The sequence below is a fragment of the Nomascus leucogenys genome, chromosome 15 (assembly GCF_006542625.1).
Source record: "Nomascus leucogenys isolate Asia chromosome 15, Asia_NLE_v1, whole genome shotgun sequence".
In the NCBI taxonomy this organism is placed as follows: domain Eukaryota; kingdom Metazoa; phylum Chordata; class Mammalia; order Primates; family Hylobatidae; genus Nomascus; species Nomascus leucogenys.
In genome coordinates, this window is record NC_044395.1 from 74,327,665 (window position 1) to 74,349,563 (window position 21,899).

Here is a 21,899-nt window from a genome sequence, read left to right on the forward strand (position 1 = left end):
CTCTGAAAATCCATCCAGCTCTTTTGCCTGCAGCTTTGACATTGCTCTCATAGGCTGTAGCAGGGTTTATCCATTGCAAAGTTGCAATTAATCGTCTGAATGGCTTTGTCTTCTTTAAATATTCCTTTATTCCCTTTTAGGGCAACAGCTATTTTGGCATATTTACCACAAGAACTTCTAGGCACATCGTGTTATGAATATTTTCACCAAGATGACATAGGACATCTTGCAGAATGTCATAGGCAAGGTAAGCTAGGATGTATAAAAGATCTTAAGTTTAAAGTGTCCCCTTGCTTCTAGGCTAGTCCACATGACCTTCCAGGGAAATCTGTCCACTGAGGATGTAGAGAGGATGTAGAGTCAGCCAGCCTAGGACTCTTCAGGTCAGAACATCTGTGCGAAGAGGAAGCTGATGCCTGCAGGCACTGTTTATCCCCCTTGTAGTTGCCCTGTGCTGACTGCATGGCAGTTTCTGAAAGACATCTCTTGTTCAGAGGGTTTTCCCAGACCCTGTAAAGATTCAGTATGGACCAGACTGATCTGATTCTCTTTTCCATTCAAGCCTGCACTACCTCCTGTATTTTCTGTCTTGACTAATGCTGTGGCTTCATGTGCAGCCTCCTGAGAGAGACCAACACTGACCCCTTCTTTCACTGTGTCTCCACCAGATCCTGTTCATTCACCTCAGACATGCATTTCCAAAAGTCTACTTTTTACCACCTCTACTGCCATCACCCTGGTTCAGGCCCTTGTGCCTACCTAGAGACCTGTGATAGACTTCTCAGGGTTTCCCTGCTCCCTCTCACCCCAGTTCATCTTCCATAGTTATCCCATTTATCCCCAGATAGATTGAGCCTGATAACATCAGCCTGCTTAAAAATCTCCTGCTTTAGACTCAAGCCCAAATGCTTTTGACAGGCATTCAAATGTGAGACCTTCCACCTTCTGGCACCAGCCCACCTCCTCAGTTTCAGTCCCCATCCCTGCCTGCAGAGGCCTGTGCTTCAGACACACTGACTTTCTCACTGGCCTCTCCTCGACCAGATCCTGCTGCTCCTCAGGCACTGCTGGGTTTTTCCCTCCCTCCTTCTCTTGGCAAACTCGTGTTCATCCCTCAAGGCTCTGATCTCTTCTCCCTGTATAGCCTTCCCTCATTACTCTTCTTGAGGGCAGGAGTCATAGCCTGTCTCCTCTTGTATCTCCAGTGCCTGACACATGAGAAGGGCTCATTACATGTTTGTTACATGAAAGAATGAGGTTGAATAGGTGAGTGGCCTCTGTTGATTTGGATGTTCTTAGAAATGAGATAAGTTCTATATTGCCCTTGGGCTTTGTGATTGGGATAAAGCATGACATTTTGGACAGTGCCTTCTCATTTGGTGGTGGTCATGTTAGAGCTGATTCCAGTTAGATGTATAACATGCAGTCAGTAATTCCCTAGAGCCTCAATTTTACAGACTATGGAAAATTGTGACAGCTTCACAAATGAATTGAAAGGCTCTGAGTTAGACTCTCAGAAAACAACCTATTTCCTGAGTGTTGACCACTGGAGTTTCCTTGGCTTACTAAAGAGCGATGTCGTTGGAGCTCAAGTACCTTTAATATTTTGTATTGGATGTCCTGTTTAATACTTTGGTCTGAGAAAACAACAATGTCCGTGTTTTCTTTACATTTTCAGTTTTACAGACGAGAGAAAAAATTACAACTAATTGCTATAAATTTAAAATCAAAGATGGTTCTTTTATCACACTACGGAGTCGATGGTTCAGTTTCATGAACCCTTGGACCAAGGAAGTAGAATATATTGTCTCAACTAACACTGTTGTTTTGTAAGTACTTTTCCTATATCTGAAGCTCCCCTTGCTTCAAAGAGGCCTAGGGCTCCTTATCTGGGAAATGGGGTCCAGGCAACATCCAGTATCATATCCTTTAATGCCATCTTGCTAATACCTGTGAAGCCTCAGGACTGGCAGAAGCTAGAAAGGATTGTTAACAAAGGACAAGCTTCAGTACTTGTACCATGCAGGCCCTGGCTTATGAAACTGCTCCAGGAAATAGCAACATTTCCTTCCAGATAAAGCAGCTAACCTTTGAATTGCACAGGCCCTGCACCCTAGGCATCCACTTGTGCTGCTGTGGAGGAAGGGGCTGACAATCTATGAAAGGCTCATTCAGGCACTAGCTCACACGGGCCTTGGCTGAGGATGGGGAGGTCTCCATACCTATCAGGCGGGGGGCCCAAGCACTGGCAGCTGGAATGCCACCTCAAAAGGCTGCTACCTGCTAGATGAGCAGAGGGAGGTGAAGGAGCCTCTCTTCGGCCAGGCCCGCTCCCCACTTTTCTTTCCCCATAGTGTCCAAAACCCCACCTATGATTAGAGCTATGTGAGGGGCCGGGGCTAGGTGCACTGCAGGCTGGCAGGAGGAGGTGCTGTAATGATGGCAGTAGGTTACTGCAGCCACCACCTCTGCTGAACTGTGTCCCACACATATTAGGAAGGCCCAGGCAGGCAGTGGGGCCAAAGGCCAGGATGCTATCCATTATATTATCAAACAGTGAGACCTGTTTACCCACTCAGACACTTCATTTTCTGGCCTGTCCAGGTCCAGAGTGGACACCGGACACCTTGGCCAAGTTGAAAGGTGCACAGTTCTGAGCAAGCCTGACTCACGTTTCCTTATTGCTGGGATGTTCACAGAGCCAACGTCCTGGAAGGCGGGGACCCAACCTTCCCACAGCTCACAGCATCCCCCCACAGCATGGACAGCATGCTGCCCTCTGGAGAAGGTAACTATGTGCTGCTGGGGCCCTGGGGCTTGCCCGTGAGAAGGTGCTTGTGGTCAAATATCCTCCCCTAAAGTATTCAGGGTTCCCTCCATTCATATTCTGTGGAACAAGGGAGGCCTCGAGGGGATGATGTGTGGATTTCCCCAGGAATGCCAAGGACACTGTCGTGTCACTTCTCTGTTGAGCCAGAATGCTAGGAGCTTACTGCTGCACTTCCCAAAGCTGCTGGCCCCTGGAAGCCCTTGAGCTCGCAAACTCCCTACTCCTCTTGTGCTTTCCTCTTGTGTTGGCTAGTGGCCATGATGTGAAGTGCTCTTTCGTGACTGTCACTGGCTGCTGTGGTTGGCAGGAAGGTGTCTTTCAGCACCAGGGTGTGTACCATACCCACTGGGCTCCCTTCTCAGGCTCAGCCTTGGCCCTGCCCCTGCTGTCCACACTGGACTCATCTTTCCTGGGACCATCCCCACATGCATGGCTGCAGCCCCCGTCGATGATTCCCACATCCACATCTCCAGGCCCAGTCTCTCTCCCGAGCTCCAGATCTGTCTCTCCAAATGCCTCATAGACAGAACCACCTGGAGTCTCAGAGGCATCTGAAATTCAGAATATCCCAAGCTGATTTTCTGCACTCCCCGACCTGATTGGTTGTTTAAGCCAGAAACCTGGCTGCTGTCTCTCCCCATTATATCTAAACACGGAGTCCTGAACCTTCTATCTCTTAAACTTCGTCACTTGCTATTTCACCCTCCTCATCTGCTGCCTGGATCACTGCAAATCACTTCGCAACTCTAGTCCCACTCTAGTCCCACTCTCCCCACGCCATCCTCCATTGTAGTTCATTCTGCCTGCCGTGGACTTTCTAATAACCCAGTTCTCATTTGTGCCTTTTCTGTATATCGTCCTTTGGTACTCTTTATTCCCTTGTGGAAACTGTCCAAATTCGTTAGTATGGCATTCAAGAGGCCCCTCATGATCGGATTGGTACCTGCTGCCCCAGTTTCATCTGTCATGCTCACATCATCATTCATGATGAATTCCTTGGAGGAGTCTCCCAAGTTTTAACCTGCCTCAGTGCTCCTGCACGTTTTGGTTGCTGTGCCTGGAATGCTTTCTCCTCACCTCTCTGCCAAGCTAATTCCTATTCATCTCTCAAGACTCACCTCGGGGTTAACTTGCTCCAGAAGCTGCACCTGGCCCCAGATGAGTTGGTTGCCTTGTGCTTGCCTGTCAAACTTACAACATTTTGCTTTAGCCATTGTTCATCTTGTTGGTTTCCCTGTTAAACTGTGAGCTCCTTGAGGGCAGGGACTTGTCTCTGTAACCCTGGCACATACAGTGGTCTTCAATAAACGTTTTTTTCAGTGCATGAAGGGAAAGACTTAGATGCTGCATGAAGGGAAAAAACTGGCCTCAGATCCTAGAAGGAAACTTGAGCCTTTCCCTGCTGGAATGCTTTTTCCTGACAAGCTGTAGCCCTAAAGTCCCTCAAGGCAACTCGGATGTTGAACTGCAGGTGGATCATGGGATAAACTGGTTTTACTTAATACATAATAGTATTTCTTCCTCAGTTTTCCCCTTTCCTACTCTCAGATTCCTTTGTTGTAGGTGGCCCAAAGAGGACCCACCCCACTGTTCCAGGGATTCCAGGGGGAACCCGGGCTGGGGCAGGAAAAATAGGCCGAATGATTGCTGAGGAAATCATGGAAATCCACAGGCAAGTAACACCTTCTAGTTCCTCTGTTAAACCAGTGGTTCTCAACCCAGGGAAATTTTTTCCCCCAGGCGGTATTTTGCAATGTCAGGAGACATTTTTGGTCTTCACAACTGGGTGGGAGGTTGCTACTTAAACATCCTGTGGATAGAGACCAGGGATGCTGCTTGTTAAACATCCTACAGTAAACAGGACGGTTCCCCCCTTCCCACCCAACAAAGAATTATCCAATCCAAAATGTCAGTGGTGCCTAGATTAAGAAATCCTGCCTTAAATAAAGAAGCTAAACCAAAATAGCCCAGAGCTAAAAAGAATTCTTGAGAAGACTTAACTTTCTTATGGCTCAAGGAGCTTCCCAGTGCGGATGGATGTACCTTTACTTTACAGGAATGCAGGAGTAGAGCTATGAACTCTCAGAGCGATCTGGACCTTAACAAAACATTCACTTTTTTTCAATCAAAGAGCTGCCCAGGATTAGTACTAGAGACCAAGCAGATCAGCTAGTTATTACTAGCTGTCTTGGGAGAGACTTCCTTTCCATATGAAAGAGAAGGAGCTTAGAAGCAGTCCACCTGGGTTTGAGTCCTGGGCCTATCTCTCTACCTGGCTATGCTGAGACTTACTTAACCTCTTGCTCTCTGTTGACTTAAACCATAAAAAGAAAGCACTATTTCCCAAGAATTGTGAGGGCACTCAGGAAAGTTCCAGGAACACAGCCTGACATATAGTGAGTGCTTAAAAATTAATTAAATCTGTCTTTAAGAGCAGTCATTGAGAGGGAAGCAGTTATCATAAGTCTGTCCAAATTTGGGGAATAGAGAAGGTGGTAACCAGATTCTTCAGAACGCAACTTAATGTAACATAATAATAAGAAAAGGAAGAAAAGACTGCTGCCACTGGATTCTCTCAGAATTAGAGGCTGGCCTGTTTTCCAATTGGCCATAAAGGGGCTGTTATTCCCCTATAGGTAACACAGCTCTTTTCCAACCTCACAGGATTAGTGGGTGTGACCTCAGCATCAGGAAGGAGATATGAGGGTAGTGTGCAGTGTAATCAGGTTCGAACCCTATACTTTGCATTTGCATACCCTATATTTTGCTTGAGACCATCCAAGAACAGTATCAAAGAGTCCTTGACCTCAAGAATTTTAAAATCTTTTATAAGTCTATTTTCTTTATGGTAACAGGAAAAAGGGAGAATGCATGGGCCAAAGCAAGCAAAGGAGGAAGGATTTGAACTTGGCCTTAGCCAGGGTTTGCAATAAAAGTGGATGTTCCCTCTAGAAAAGCCAGGGATATTCTTGAGTGGGCATGTGAGTGGCAAATTCAGGGTCAAGAAACAAGCTACCTAACTGGGCAGGCTTTGTGTAGGAAGGAGACACAGAGCTATGATGGGCAATTAAGAAACCCAAGAAATGATACTGTGCAGTTTGGACTGGTAGAAACCTGGAAGACCCCATTTGTTGTAGGATGCTGAACAAGCACCCAAAGTCTTGTGTTACGCTTTGTGGAAGTTGCATTGGAAAAGGGAGAGATGAAGGTGGGCATATTTGGTAACTCAGGAATGAGGCCTTATCCTACAGAGATGACACTGCCAAAAGAGAAATCAATCATCTAAGGTCTAGCGTTTGAAGATGAAATCAGGAATGATGAAACAGCAATTCCAAGATGAGAAACCTAGGAAAATAGTGGTTTCATAGACAGAGAAAGGTGGGGGACACTCAGCAATTTTTCTGTAAGCAATTAGCAGCCATTTGTGCATGCTGATAATACATAATACGTAGTTGTAAACTGCTGTTAAGCTTATAATCCAGAAAGAAAACTTGTTCACTCACAAATCTAGAGAACTAGGCAGTATAAGAACCAAAAGATTTCTGGGCGGTGGAGGAAGTGGTCTCTGGGTCACCTAAAAGCTGCATTCATCCATGTAGGAGCTGAAAGCCCTGTGGTTACATAACTGCCATCACACTCTCCCTAAACTGTAGCTGCAATGCCAAGTGATGGATTCTTTCCTGAGGTCCTTCAGCCTGAGAAGTGTTTAGGTGGATTTACAGTTCTAAGTCTTCCCTTCTATAAATCATCTGAGAGATATGCTAGATAAGAAAGGCCTGGACCCATTTTTTATCAACCACTGCCTTCAAAGGCTGCTTTTACTGTCACTACTACTAGGCTACCTTTTAGACCCTGGTGCCCTCCATGTCCTAAGAGTATTCACTAGCTAAACAGTGTTTGTGGAGAAGGGGATAAATCGTTTTCTGTGGATCAAAGATGGAGGTTCATCTTAGAAGTTCTCCTCCAATTCACCTGGATTCTGTGAGGAAATAAAACTGGCCACTTACTTGAAATTCACCAACTGAATGCAAACTCCAATCCAAGGGCTTTGTCAGTGAGATGCTTGACTCTAGGGACTGCATTCTAGATCAGGTGCCTGTAGAACAAATCCAGCTTGTCACCTGTTTTTGTAAATAAAGTTTTATTGGAACACAGCCACACCAATTCATGTCTGTGGCTGCTTTCAAGCTGCAGAGGCAGAGTTGAGCATTTGTGACAGACACCATATGGCCTAGAGAGCCTACTATCTGGCCCTTACAGAAAAAGCTTGCCAAACCCTAATCTAGATCTTCATCCCCTTTCTCACCTTTACCCCTTAATAAAACACACACACTCCACTGAAAAAAGAAAAGGCAGTTTAATTCTCTTTTCTGACAGGATAAGAGGGTCATCGCCTTCTAGCTGTGGCTCCAGCCCATTGAACATCACGAGTACACCTCCCCCTGATGCTTCTTCTCCAGGAGGCAAGAAGGTAAGACTGATGACTCTTAGCCTAAGCTAGAAAGCCTCTTGCCCAAGATCTGAAATGTTGGGGGTGGGAGTATGGAATTGCAACTGCGATCGCTGAAACAAGTTGTACTACTTCCTCCTTGAAGTAAATGCATCTGTGTGAGGCTGGATACAAAGCATACTGGTAGGGCTAGGGAGGCTTGCTGACATCCTCAGAGGCTTTCTTCCATGTGAGTGGAAGAAGGGAGAAAGAATAAGGAATGGGGAACTGTCAGTTCATTTAATTGAGGGAGCAATTCAAGAGTTCCCATGAGGGAAAGATTATTGAGTACCTCACATAGAAAAGCTTCTCATTCTCTGCCAGGAGTTTTCAAGGGAGAAAATATTAGTGTCTAGGGCAGGCAATGGAAACAGCAATGCCACCAGCAGTGCTTTGGAAATCAAGCCATGCTTTATAGCTGCAGAATACTTGGGGATCTGCTGCCTGGGGGTTCCTGTGGTGTGACAGCATTGGATCCAAGCAGTGGATCAATCACCAGCCCTCATGAAGAGCTTGCTATAAGACTACCCTATAAATAGGTTTAGGAACCAGTCATTTGTTTTCATCTTTGCCGGAGAACTTATAAGCCTAGGCCCATGTTAATCGTAAACCATAAATCTGTTTATACAGCCTGATGTCAGTAGAGCTTAGGACAGTTTGAAGGCCATCATTTTGGACACAATGGCTTCCTTCCCCATCTCCTAAAACACAGAGAGAGAATATTAGGAATTTCCATAGGCAGGACTCCTAGGGCACAAACCATCAAAAGCAGGGCAAGGATTTTCAAAACTGAGCTCCCTGGAGGTTTGTTCAGGTTACCAAGAGCTGTGGTGTTACCAGGTGGGATGGGCGTGGGGATAGTTGCTAAGGAGAGAGGGTAAGGGCAGAAATCCTGCTTCTACAAGGGCAGCAATACTTCTTTTTTATATAGGAATCTTCTGCGAACATTTCTATTTGAAAAAGGGTTTTGCTCCCCCAAAAAAGGTTGAAAGTCAACAAATTAATGGGTAAGACTACGAAGTAAGAAAGACCTGGGTTCAAAGCTTGGCCTTGCCATGTGCTAGTTATGTGAACTTGTACAACTTTCAAGCCCTAGTTTTCTTTATAATGGAGCTAATACTGGTTAGGGTAGCCAGCACCTTTGCATATGAGGTCCTATTGTGAGATAATATATGTGAAAGTGCTTGGCCCAAAATACCATTGACTGATGAAGTCTGGGCTTGGTGTCCCGTGCCCCCCGCCCCCCTGCCCACAACACACACACTGCTTGCCAGCTGTCTTCTTAGCTGTTTTTCTGTTATACCTCCAGGTCCTTCCTGCATATTGGATCCACCATCTTCTTAGGGTGGTCTTCGTCTCTGCTTCTCAAGTTAACTTTTAGGCACTTGACTTGACTCCTGGTATTACCAACTATTCTACTGATTGGTTTTGAAAGGTTATCAGTCCAGTATAGGCTTAAATATTACTCAAAGAACTTTCATATGCATTGTCTCATCTCACCTTCACAACATTATAGTGACAAGATCCAGGCTCCTCAGCGTTTGTTTTATAAGTATGGCCCCCAAACTACAATCCTGGGCTCATGGCTTCCAGTTCTTTTCACATCAACAACTACCGGAAATCAAAAGCTGTGCTCTGCATCATAAAGCCCCAGCTATTTTTGAGGCACTTATGAAAATTCTCCCTTTTCTTTGGGAAGAATGGATTATAAAATGGATCTGTGAGAAGAAATTTGGATGTTCTCACTAGATGAGTCCTGGGCAGCAGGACTTATAAGAAAAGCAGCAAAAACAAGGCAGTTAAAACTGACAGCAGTATTAAATGGTACACCATACCGAGCCCTTTCCAGTCACTTTCAAATTTGTAAGGTCCAAAAATGAACCATTTAGCCTGCAGTTGTTTCAGTCAGGATCAAGCTAAAAAGGAAGCCTAAGTGAGCCTCCGTAGGTCGCAGGAGAGTACAGACATCCAGAAGCACTAAGGAAAATTCAGATAAAGCAGCAGTTCTATAAATGTCATCTGCAGTCTTTTTCCAGAAAGAAAGGGCACAAGATCCTTTTAAGGGTCTGCAAGGTTAAAGCTATTTTCTTAATAACATTAATTTTTTCACTGTATTGATAATGTGCACTATTCATGCTAAAAGCACTGTTGGGTAAAACTGTTGGCATTTTACAAAAATCAGACAAGTGGCACCAAACTATACTAGTAGTCATTGTATTCTTCACCACCACATACTCGCAGTAAAAAAACAGTTTAAAGCCAGTTTCATTTAAGATTGTCCATCATGGCTAGGTGCAGTGGCTCACCCCTGTAATCTCAGCACTCTGGGAAGCTGAGGCAGGCAAACTGCTTGAGTCCAACAGTTCGAGGCAAGTCTGGGCAACATAGAGAAATCCCATCTCTACTAAAAAATACAAAAAATTATCCAGGTGTGGTGGTGTACCTGTAATCCCAGCTACTCGGGGGACTGAGGTCGGAGAATCATCTGAGCCCAGGAGGTTGAGGCTGCAGTGAGCTGAGATTGTGCCACTGTACACCAGCCTGGGCAACCAGAATGAGACCCTGTCAAGGAGGAAAGGAAGGGAGAGAGGGAGGGAGGGAGGGAGGGAAAACGTCCATCATTACTTTTATAAAATTCTCAAGCACACATCTTTTTAATGCTCTGTGACAAAATGAGAAGTACGCACAGAGAACTTGTGCTGCATACCAAAGTATGACGTTTGTCTCAAAAACTACTTGTGTGATTAAGTTGTGAGTTGAACTAGCTGCTATTTTCATTGGACACCATTTTTATTGTATATGGTCATTCGGTTTGGGGTATTTAGAATACATTTTTTTGGAAATGAATGAAGTGAACCTGTCACTTCAAGGAAAATGACTGACCAACATTTGTTGCCAATGTAAAATCTGAGCTTTCAAGCAAAAATTGGAATTTTTAGAAAACTTGTATCTGCTACTTTGACCTTGAGATCTTCCTAAAACTTAAAAAATGTTGTGGATGAGATAGGGAGTATTAACAATGGTGATATTTTGATGCTGTATAATGAAATGTGTCAACATATAGAAGATCTGCATAACTAAGTGAACCAATATTCTGTAACTAAACAATGCAAGGTATTTCAAAATCACGTAAGGGTAAAAGATCCATCCTAAGTGCCAAGATATAAAGAGTACAAAACATTCATTGATATGGTTTGATTCCACGTTGCAACTCACCTTTAAGAAACTTCTACGTCTCAAGTTTTGAAGTGGTATCAAAAAAGAATACAATTATCTGAAAAGTCTATTAAAATATGCCTCCCTTTTCCAACTACTTATCTGTGGGAGGTTGGATTTCCTTCATATACTTGAATCACAAGACGTATCTAAATAGACTGAATGGAAAAACATATATGAGAATCCAGTTGAAAATTAAGCCAGACATTAGATTTGCAAAAATGTAAAATAATACTCTGCTCAGTAATTTTTTGTTATTGTTTTGGAAAATAGTTATTTTTCATTAAAATACTATTCATTATTTATGTTAACATGTAGCGGGTTTATTACATTTAAGAAATCTACTAGTTTTAATTTCAAATACAGTAAATATTGATAAATACAGCCTACATAAGCAAAAGTTTTTTGGAGTCCTCAATAATTTTTTTAAGAGTGTAAAAGGGTCCCTAGACCAAAACGTTGCTGTGGAAATAAAGTTATAATGCCACCTACTGGCAAGGCCTGAAATCACTGCTGCTCCTGAAAGCAGCAGCTACCAAACTGTTTCCTCACGTATATCCAAGATGGGTCTCAAAGAATGCTCTTCTTTGAGACTCAGCCAGGCGAAGGCAGCTGGGGTGAGTGGGGGAGATTTTGAGACAGAGTTCTCCTACTGAGTAGTAGTAATAATCCTCCCCAGTAGCCTGTCTTAAGAACTTAAACCACAGGTTACTGAAGTTGGCACCTGTAGTATAAGAGATTTACTTTTAAGTGTTTTCTTCATTTGACTCCTTAGAGCTGTGTCTCTTCACAGCTTGTTAACTCCAGTTCTTCTTCTTCAGAAATATCTGTCACTATAAGATGTTTTATTCCCTTATAGGGGAAATGCCTAGCTGGGCTCATTGAAGTTTAGGCATTGGTCCTAAAGAAATATGTGGGCATCATGATTCCAGGCAGTTGAATACTCTTGGGATTTTACTCAGCCTTTAAGTTGCCTCTGTGGGCTCACTAAAATGAAAAGGATAGTTTGGGGGAAAGGTTTTTTCTTACTCTGACCATGTCTGTCTAACAGTTCCTTGTTTGAAATCATCCAACAGAAAACTGAAGCCATCTGAAGCTTCTCCCCACCCCACCCCATGCATTTCCAACATGCTTCATTTTCCTTTTGGCATTGCTCATAATACTGATTCAAACTTCACACTTCCCTTTTGTTTGCAGATTTTAAATGGAGGGACTCCAGACATTCCTTCCAGTGGCCTACTGTCAGGCCAGGCTCAGGAGAACCCAGGTTATCCATATTCTGATAGTTCTTCTATTCTTGGTAAGTGGCATTATTATTCGTTTCCATTGCAGTGAGCTTGCAAAACATCTTACATAAAGTCAATTTTAAGAACTGAACTGTATGAAACAAGCTATTCCTAGATAAATTTGATAGGAACAGAATAAAAGTTTAAAATTTGTTTAAATCTCTAAAAAGTTGACTTCAGTGTTGGTGGAGGTCCAAGTTTGTGCCTGAACTCAAGAGGAGGCTACAGCTACCTAGACATAGGCTTTCTCCCATGTGGGGCATAATCTCTTCAGAGAGAAGGCTAATCAAGGTTCAGAGATAACGCCTAGAAGGGTGATTAGTAAGCATATCAGAAGGTATTAAAAGTCATTAAGTGAAAAGAGTTTGCTTTTCCCATCACATCCATCTTTTTTTCCACCTGTCTTTCTAGATTTGTTATTTTCCTAAACTCTCCCTTCCTATTTGCCTTTCTTTTTGTAACTCCTCTTAACTGGTTATATCAGATTATTAAAATAAGCTCAACTCAAATATTTTTAACATTTACTAAATTTTAAGCACTTTGTACTTATTTCTAAAATGATCATTTGATTCCTTAGAGCTGTGTCTCTTCACAGTGTAACCCCACTTATTTCTTACATAATTTTTAAAAATTGGTTCGTTCTTCTGAAAAACAGCAATATAAAAAAAGATAGCCATGCAACCCAAAAAGCAGCGTCTCACCCTACCATTAAATGTAACTTTCTTATTAAAAGTGTGCTTAGGAATTGCTTACTTAATCTAAAGATGCTTTAAAAAAAAAAAAATCAGTGACCAGTCTTTATCTCCTCCCACAGGTGAGAACCCCCACATAGGTATAGACATGATTGACAACGACCAAGGATCAAGTAGTCCCAGTAATGATGAGGCAGCAATGGCTGTCATCATGAGCCTCTTGGAAGCAGATGCTGGACTGGGTGGCCCTGTTGACTTTAGTGACTTGCCATGGCCGCTGTAAACACTACATGTTGCTTTGGCAACAGCTATAGTATCAAAGTGCATTACTGGTGGAGTTTTACAGTCTGTGAAGCTTACTGGATAAGGAGAGAATAGCTTTTATGTACTGACTTCATAAAAGCCATCTCAGAGCCATTGATACAAGTCAATCTTACTATATGTAACTTCAGACAAAGTGGAACTAAGCCTGCTCCAGTGTTTCCTCATCATTGATTATTGGGCTAGCTGTGGATAGCTTGCATTAATTGTATATTTTGGATTCTGTTTGTGTTGAATTTTTTAATCATTGTGCACAGAAGCATCATTGGTAGCTTTTATATGCAAATGGACATTTCAGATGTATGGTGTTTTTACACTACAAAGAAGTCCCCCATGTGGATATTTCTTATACTAATTGTATCATAAAGCCGTTTATTCTTCCTTGTAAGAAAGAATCCTTTACTATAAATATGGGTTAAAGTATAATGTACTAGACAGTTAAATATTTTTAATAAATGTTTCCCTTGTTCTATAAATACTGTTCACATTTCAAATAATTAGAAAAAAAATCCTACGTGTTGCAGGGCTGGATTATGAGTTTCTACAGTGGATGTTCAAGGACGATCTACGCCAGTAGCATTTGTGGTGCCTTTCTGGCCTTCCTAATGATTCTGGGCTTGCATAATTTCCCCATGCTACTAGCTTAGCTGTGTTGTTAAAATAGTTCATTTCTAAATTGTTGCGATTTTAATTTATGTGAGAACAAAGATGTTACTGCTTATACACAAACATCGAATCCTCTGAAATTATAAATTCAAGATTATATTTAACAAATTGGCTTCTCTAATGCTACACCTAATACGACTTCAGTTATGTAGTAAGTGACCCCAGTCCTAAAGCACCTAAATATTTGATTCCTTCTTGAATTGGACCAAAGAATATTTAGAATAGCATTTGCATAAATAATTTGCTAAGCAAAGTAGCATGGTATAATGGAAAAAGCACTGAACTAGTATGAGAAACTGGCTCTGAAACTTAGGGTGACTATATGACCTAGTAAAGTCATTTTGCCCTTCATATCAAGTTGGACTAGAAAATACTCTTTTCAGCTCTAATATTGTTTTGATGTATAGTATATTTTATACCTAGGGAATTTAAATGCCTCATCACAGATATAGTAAGTTAAAGTTCCTTGAGCTACTATTTCTAATAATACTTATACCAGCGAGATGGGAAATTATGAGACTAAAAATCTGGTCAACGTGGTTATAAATTTGGTCAGAAACATTAAAACAATGGAATTTTATTTTGATGAAAAACTCAAGTTTACAATCATTTAGTAAATGAAGAGCAAACACTTCATTTTCCTATCCCATAACTCTTAAGAAAAAAAAGCATTAGTAAATAAATATCTGTGAACAGATTAAGGGTAAGGCAGACTGGATAATAAACCACCTCTGACATTCACACTCCCTGCATGTGACTCACTCTAAAGGGTGAAATGGCCCTGGAGATAACTGAACTGATAAGATATGGGCATTAAATCTCATCCTGATCATTCAGATAAGCCCAAGATAAATACTTTTTGCTCATCAAGGGCAGCAAACTATACAAATTTTACTGGAGGAATACTTTGACAGAAGCACTTAAATTATATTGTGCATCACAACTATAAAATGGCTTGAACATTTCCATTTAACCACCATTTATAAAGTGCAACTATATAATACTCTGCATTTTGTCTGAGGTGTGATGAATATCAATCCAAACTGAAAGTACCCCAGCTGCCAATTTCCACCACTTCTGAAAAGACCTAGATGTGTGAAAAAGGACCGTCCCCCATACAAAGAACCAATTTCACAAACCTACTGGTAAACAAATACATTTATATAACTGGAACTTCAAAATGCTAGAGTTGTACTCATTTTTAAAAAACCATTCAGCTACCTTTGGTCTTTAAAAAAGCCTACACTGCAATATCCTAAACATTGTTATGTGCATCTCACAATGAAGAAGAGTGGCCTTGCAGTGCAGAATGAGAGTACAACGTCACTGTGAAGAGTAGCATGCTATGGTTTCAAGGAAAATCAGCATCACAGCATTGGATTCTGTGCATCAGGATCGAGGTCACTGTTGCCAGAAGGGGGATGGATAGGGAGAATATCCAGCTCATCCACTTGTGGAGTTGGGTGCATGACTACCAGCTGGTCCTGGGGAATGTCTGCCGCAGCTGCTGCAAGATTGGTGATAGATTTACTCTTTACACACTGAAAGTCTACATGCCGACTCTTTCCTTCTTCCTTCTCCCAGGACATTCGAATAAAGGGTCTTTGGACATAGTTGTAGATCACTTCTGGGCGGCCTCCAGGCCTTTTCTTTACTTTTTCTTTGTAGGTAGGATAACCTGAAAGAAAGATTTTAAAAACTGAGGAGACACACACAGACCTCTCACCCAATTTTGCCTTGGAAAGCTTTTCTGCTATAGATCCTAAAGAAACAGAAATTAAAACAAAGAAGTGAAAACAATATTCCATCCACCTACTCATCAGTTCATGAGCCAGACATGAAAACCCTACTGATGTAATTCATAAAATCTTCTATCGTTCTTTCAATTACTCAATATACCAAACATCAAAAAAAATTCTTAAAGTAGGAGTATGTTGGAGCAGATCTTGATCTCTAGCTATGCATCCTTTTTTTTTTTTTTTTGACATGGAGTCTCATTTTGTCACCCAGGCTGGAGTGCCATGGTGCGATCTTGGCTTACTGCAACCTCTGCCTCCCAGGTTCAAACAATTCTCCCGCCTCAGTCTCCAGAGTAGCGGGGATTACAGGCATGTGCCACCGTGCCTGGCTAATTTTTGTATTTTTAGTAGAGAGGGAGTTTCACCAGATTGCCCAGGCTGGTCTCGAACTCCTGACCTCAAGTGATCTGCCTCGGCCTCCCAAAGTGCTGGGATTACAGACGCAAGCCACCATGCCGGCCTCTAGCTATGTATCCTTATATTCTCGTCACAGGATTACCTGGCCTACAGGCCTGGAATTTATGCCACATTAGCCTTCTAGTTTCCTTAAACGTACATCTCGTCTTTATATTGCTCTGAGTTTTTTCTTTTCTTTTTGTTAAATGAAAAAGCTGTACAGCTCTCCAGGTGGTTCTAGATACTTCTGCATCTAGATCAGCAAGGCCAACATTTTAACCTCCCATATCATTTTAACATTACTACTCCCAACAACCAAGCATTCAATTTACAGTCACATTTCCAAAGCAGTGTTCCCTGATTAATAATACCTAATATTACCTTCCTCTTTTGGAACATAGTCACTTAAAAGTAAGGACAACCCTAGATTTGAAAAAAAAAAAATTAGTTACTTACTAGTAAGGCCATTTCTCCAAAGATCAACTGTCCTTAAGAAACTATTACAGACCCCTTCCCTCCTTTCTTCTAGTAAGAATTAACTAGTTTGGACCAGGGATTGGCAAACACTTTCTGTAAAGGTCCAGAGTAAATACTTCAGGCTTGTAGGCCACATGGTTTCTACTAGAACTACTTCTCTCTGCCACTGTAAAGTGAAATCAGCCACAGAGAATACGTAAATGAATGAGCATGTGTATGTTTTTCTTTTTCTTTTTTTTTGGAGATGGAGTCTCTGTCACCCAGGCTGGAATGCAGTGGTGCTATCTCGGCTCACTGCAACTTCTGTCTTCCAGGTTCAAGAGATTCTCCTGCCTCAGCCTCTCAAGTAGCTGGGATTACAGGTGCCTGCCACCACACCTGGCTAATTTTTGTATTGTTGGTAGAGATGGGGTTTCACCATGTTGGCCAGGCTGATCTCAAACTCCCGACCTCCGGTGATCTTCGGCTTCCCAAAGTGCTGGGATTACAGGTGTGAGCCACTGCGCCCAGCCACATGTGTATGTTTCAATAAAACTTTATAAAAAAGAGGCAATGAGCTGACTTTGGCCCATAGGCCAAAGTTAGACCGTAGTTAGAATCAGAAAAAACAGAATGGTCTCACTTAGTCGGGGATCAATTAATGATTATTGCATAAGGGAATGTATGTAGGCATCGTTGGTAGCTAGTACAAATAGCCATGTTTGCAGTATGTGTGTATGTGGTGGGGGTGAGATAGGTGCAGCAGGTGAACAAAACTGAAAATCTAAAAACCTGTAGAATGTCTTCATTTCATACTTTTGGTCAATTACCTCTGAAGGCAGCACCAGAAATCAGAAAGGTCTCCATCTCCATTCCCTTGTCCTTGATTCCTCCTGGACTATTAGAAAGACTTTAAAATTCCCATCTCCTTGTATTCTGTCCTCCACACAAAATCACCACTCTAGACAAATGTAATCATATCACAATCCTTGCTTAAAAACTACCAATGGTTTCCTCGTGCTTAATGGGAAGGTCTGTACTCCTTAGAGTATTATACAAGGCTTTTTTTACAACCTGGTTCCATATCTACTTACTGTCATCTACTATGATGCTACACTCTAACTCTAGAGTTCTTAAATACACCTGCCATATTAAGCTTTCCCCAAACATGCTTTTACATAAATTGTTCTGCTGCCTCTTCCCTCTCAGCCTCCTTACCCCTGCGCTCCACCTTCTTTTATCCTTGGCAAAAACATTAAGACTCTCCAACATTTAATCATTCACTTATTATGCTCCATAGCACTCCCATATGTTAACAATACTTAACAGAACTAAACTGTAATTACCTTTTTGTATGTCTGACTCTCTGACCTAAATAATGAGTTCCTATATGGCAAAGCCAGTATCTGTTCGTTTATCCTCAGTGCCTAGCATAGTACCTGATACACTGCAGGTGCTAAACAAATATTTGAACAAAGAGTCAATGAACTACCAGGATATGCTAGTTACAAGTAATAACCTCTTCCAACATCCATCTTACTCAGAACATTTTTTCCTTTAAAAATAAGGTAAAATCAGCCCTTTGGGAGGCCAAGGCAGGCGGATCATGAAGTCAAGAGATCGAGTCCATCCTGGCCAACGTGGTGAAACCCCATCTCTACTAAAAATACAAAAATTAGCTGGGTGTGGTGGTGTGCGCCTGTAGTCCCAGCTACTTGGGAGGCTGAGGCAGGAGAATCACTTGAACCCACGAGGCGGAGACTGCAGTGAGCCGAGGTCATGCCACCGCATTCCAGCTTGGCGACAGAGTGAGATCCTGTCTGATAGAATAGATAGACAGATAGACAGATAGATAGATAAATAGATATAGATAGATAGATGATAGATAGATGATAGATAGATAGATAGATAGATAGATAGATAGATAGATAGATGATAGAGCAAGCCTGCCCCGACTTGCAGATTTACCAACCTGCATTTAGTCAACAGATTTACAGCAGATTTAGTCAACAGTTAATGGTTTAGCAGCTACTGCATCACAAAATTGTAATGCCAGAGTGCTACCTTAAAGGTGTTTATGGTCTATTAAGAGTCATTAAATTGTTCATAAAGTCAAAGAATATTCCAAACAGCAAACATACGTACATAAGAAAAAGTGTTAAAACAATAGTGGAAGCGTAAAGAATTCAGAAGATGAATGAGATTCTAATGGACTAAAATAGAAAAAGCTTCTTGAAGGCCTTCCTTAATCTTAATGAATGGGCAAAACTGGGATGGGCAGAAACAAGGGGAGCACAAGGTAGGCAGAGAAAGTATCATTCTAAGGAGAGAATTGCATCAGGTAAGCTACAGAGGCAGGAACACAGAAGATGGTTTAGGAGATCCTAACACATGTATGACTGGACTGAAAGTGTACTGGGAAATAGCTGGAGGTAACATTAGAAGACAGATTATGGTCAAATGGAGGAGAGCCATGAGTAAATTCTACTCTTTAATAAACAGTAAATTATACTCTTTATTTAAAGAGAAGCTCAGATTTTTTTTTTAAGCTTAGTTTGTTTAAATCTTGCAGAGAACAAAATTTTGTATGCAGTTCCAGAAACATGGAATTGGGAAATCAGAGATTCTGTACATAGGTGAACTTTCAGTGATAAGAGCCAGTCCTACTACTGTCTTGCCATTCCTGCCCAGGATGTAGAGGGTAGAATAATTCACAATCCCATCCAATTAAAGACTTCATTACTTTGTCTCACATTTCCTATATTCTATGGGAACTGTAATTCCACAATTATTTTAGAGTTTGTTCTCTTCAGGTTCTGTTCTAAGTCTCAGCCAATTACTCTGACAGAAGAGAGCTTTCTACTGAGTTCAGGACAAGGACTAATGATGGGAGTAAGGCCACATCCAATATGGTCTGCTAGATGGGGTAGCAGTAGTCCTAAACTGCCTTAAGAACCCAACCCTAGGAGGTTGAGAGATGTTCCATTAAGGGATAAGTGAAACAAACAAAATGAAAAACCCCAAAGAAGTGCCTTTCGGTGGAATTGTGGTGTAGAGAATGATTTAGGTAAGAATTATCTGTGCTTTCCCACGACACATTTGTGTTTAACAACACCAGTACACCCAAAAATCCTGCTTAAAAGTAAGTAGAAGAGGCCTTAGGTAGGCCTGACTATAGCAATCTCTCAATATGAATATGGGACCACAGAGCTAAAATTATTTTTTGAACACTTCTGGCCTTATATGTCATGTTTTCTCACATATCCAAGTTCTCTCCGGTCCTCCTCATGTCTCTTATACACCAACCCAACCTAGCTCCCATAAAAGTCAACACATTTAATATTCTAATAAACTTTTTTTAAGGGACTTGGGATTGGTATGGCAGGGGCATAGAAATGGTTGGGGAGGATAGTAACAAAATGGCTAACTTGGAAATCTCAATTTTTTTTCTTTAATCCCAGGAAAGTCTCAACACTTCTGCTGGGGTTATGACCATTCTACTTATTTTTTCAAGAGGTAAAAGTAATAGACTTGATAAGAAAATATGGCTACTGGTGTACATATTAGTGGAGAAAGAAAAGACTGCTTCAGTACATAGAAGCAGTTATTGAAAAAAAGAACAGAAGAGCCTGGTTAGTTACCGTCCTGCCAAAGTCAAGCCCAATATCATAGACTGTAGTACACAGGCAAATAATATTGGCTATTTAAGTGGAAATTTTTTACACTTTAAATTTTAAATTTTTTAAATTTCCACTTAAAATAATATTTCAAAACCACTCACAGACTCAAATCACAGAGACTTGGATTCAAGACCTGGCTCTGCTATTTATTCCCAAAAAAACTTTAATAAGTATTCAACCTTTTAAGCTTTAGCTTCTTTCTCTTAAAAACAGAGATAACGATAGACTGGATTAAGAAAATGTGGCACATATACACCATGGAATACTATTCAGCCATAAAAAATGATGAGTTCATGTCCTTTGTAGGGACATGGATGAAACTGGAAAACATCATTCTCAGTAAACTATCGCAAGGACAAAAAACCAAACACCGCATGTTCTCACTCATAGGTGGGAACTGAACAATGAGAACTCATGGACACAGGAAGGGGAACATCATACTCTGGGGACTCTTGTGGGGTGGGGGGAGGGGGGAGGGACAGCATTAGGAGATATACCTAATGCTAAATGACGAGTTAATGGGTGCAGGAAATCAACATGGCACATGGATACATATGTAACAAACCTGCACATTGTGCACATGTACCCTAAAACCTAAAGTATAATAAAAAAAAAAACAGAGATAATGATAGCTAACCAAATAACCTCATTAGGTAGAGGAAAGCTCTGTTTTACAAAATACCAGCTGATAAATGTAAAAGGAATGATAAATTAGAAAATTATCATTTTGCAATCCTCAATGAAATTACAAATTCAGGCAAAAATTATCAACTAGTATTTAAAACCTTTAGGTAATGATTAGCGGGGAGCTGAACATTCTTAGTGTCAAAATAATACCGCACAAAGGAACATCTTAATCTTCTAATGGAGAGATCAGGTTGTCACCCACAGATATGGTTTGGCTCTGTGTTCCCACCCAAATCTCATTACAAACAGTAATCCCAGCGTGTCAGGAGAGGGGCCTGGTGGGAGGTGTTTGAATCATGGCGGCGATTTCCACCATGCTGTTCTTGTGATAGTGAGTTCTCACGAGATCTGACAGTTTAAAAGTATGTGGCAGTTCCTTCACTCTCTCCTGCCACCATGTGAAGAAGGTCCTTGCTTCCTCTTTGCCTTCTGCCATGATTATAAGTTTCCTGAGGCCTCCCAGTCATGCTTCCTGTTAAGCCTGCACAACTGTGCACCAAATAAATCTCTTTGCTTCTTCATAAATGACCCACTTTCAGGTAGTTCTTTACAGCAGTGAGAAAATGGACTAATACACAGACTAAGCCTTTAATCTAACTTACAGTTCACAGAAATTACAGAAGAGAGGGACTAAACTGAAGGACACACCAAGGAAATAATAGGGCAAATCCAGAAGTGGGACCTTCTACAAGACAACTGGCCCAGACTCTTCAATAAGACAATATCATAAATAAGGAACTATTCTAGATTGAGAAATTTGACAAAATAAGCAGTTAGTTAAAAGATGTGGTCCTAGACTGAATGTTGGTTTAGAGAAAACAGCTAAAAGGAAATTTGGGGAGACCACTGAGAAATTTCAATATGGATTGATTCAAATAAAGTATTCTTTAATTTTGTTGGGTATGTTAAAATATTTTTAGAGCTGCATATTAAAATATTTAGGAGTGAAATATTATATATATCATATATACATACAGATATATATTACATAATATATATATACATACACATATAATGTACTATTTTAAATGAATTTTATATGAGGTTAATAGTAAATAGTACTTGTTATAGGTCCTTACAATTATATGAAAATTCATTTAAGAGTTATGGCTCAATGCTTTAGAGCACTGCTATTATCTCCCTGTGACAGAGAAAGAAGTCCTCACTTTCAGTAACTAATTTACATATAGCTTTTCCATAAATCATTTATTTACTATTTGAGAACCACCTATACCTAGGAACTAGGCCACATGTTAGGTACGCAATATGCAACTTGACTTCTCTCAAGGAGCTCACAGTCTATGACTGAACAGAGTATTATATAGCAAATTATTCTAAGGAACAATTTCACAGAGGTTCCAAGAAGGTTTCAGAGGATTTA

At 41.2% G+C, this 21,899-nt stretch overlaps 2 protein-coding genes across 24 annotated transcripts in view; one reads left to right on the top strand and one right to left on the bottom strand.

The window, feature by feature from the left end:
• The window catches only part of ARNTL (aryl hydrocarbon receptor nuclear translocator like), a 111,130-nt gene extending 97,820 nt beyond the window's left edge, over window positions 1–13,310 (top strand). For 11 of the 20 annotated variants that reach the window (XM_030794735.1, XM_030794737.1, XM_030794738.1 and 8 more), the window contains 7 exons: window positions 141–247; window positions 1,679–1,829; window positions 2,700–2,788; window positions 4,394–4,502; window positions 7,208–7,301; window positions 11,733–11,835; window positions 12,636–13,310. In XM_030794735.1, the coding sequence (XP_030650595.1) occupies window positions 141–247; window positions 1,679–1,829; window positions 2,700–2,788; window positions 4,394–4,502; window positions 7,208–7,301; window positions 11,733–11,835; window positions 12,636–12,796 (814 nt within the window). In that variant the 3' untranslated portion in view covers window positions 12,797–13,310. Of the gene's footprint in view, window positions 1–140; window positions 248–1,678; window positions 1,830–2,699; window positions 2,789–4,378; window positions 4,503–7,207; window positions 7,302–11,732; window positions 11,836–12,635 lie in introns of all 20 variants that reach the window. The other 9 variants (XM_030794734.1, XM_030794724.1, XM_030794726.1 and 6 more) reach the window with 1 other exon arrangement.
• A 737-nt stretch (window positions 13,311–14,047) lies between these two features.
• BTBD10 (BTB domain containing 10) overlaps window positions 14,048–21,899 on the bottom strand; it is a 77,720-nt gene continuing 69,868 nt past the window's right edge. For all 4 annotated transcript variants that reach the window (XM_003254965.3, XM_003254964.3, XM_003254966.3 and 1 more), the window contains one exon: window positions 14,048–15,178. In XM_003254965.3, the coding sequence (XP_003255013.1) occupies window positions 14,868–15,178 (311 nt within the window). In that variant the 3' untranslated portion in view covers window positions 14,048–14,867. The remainder of the gene's footprint in view (window positions 15,179–21,899) is intronic.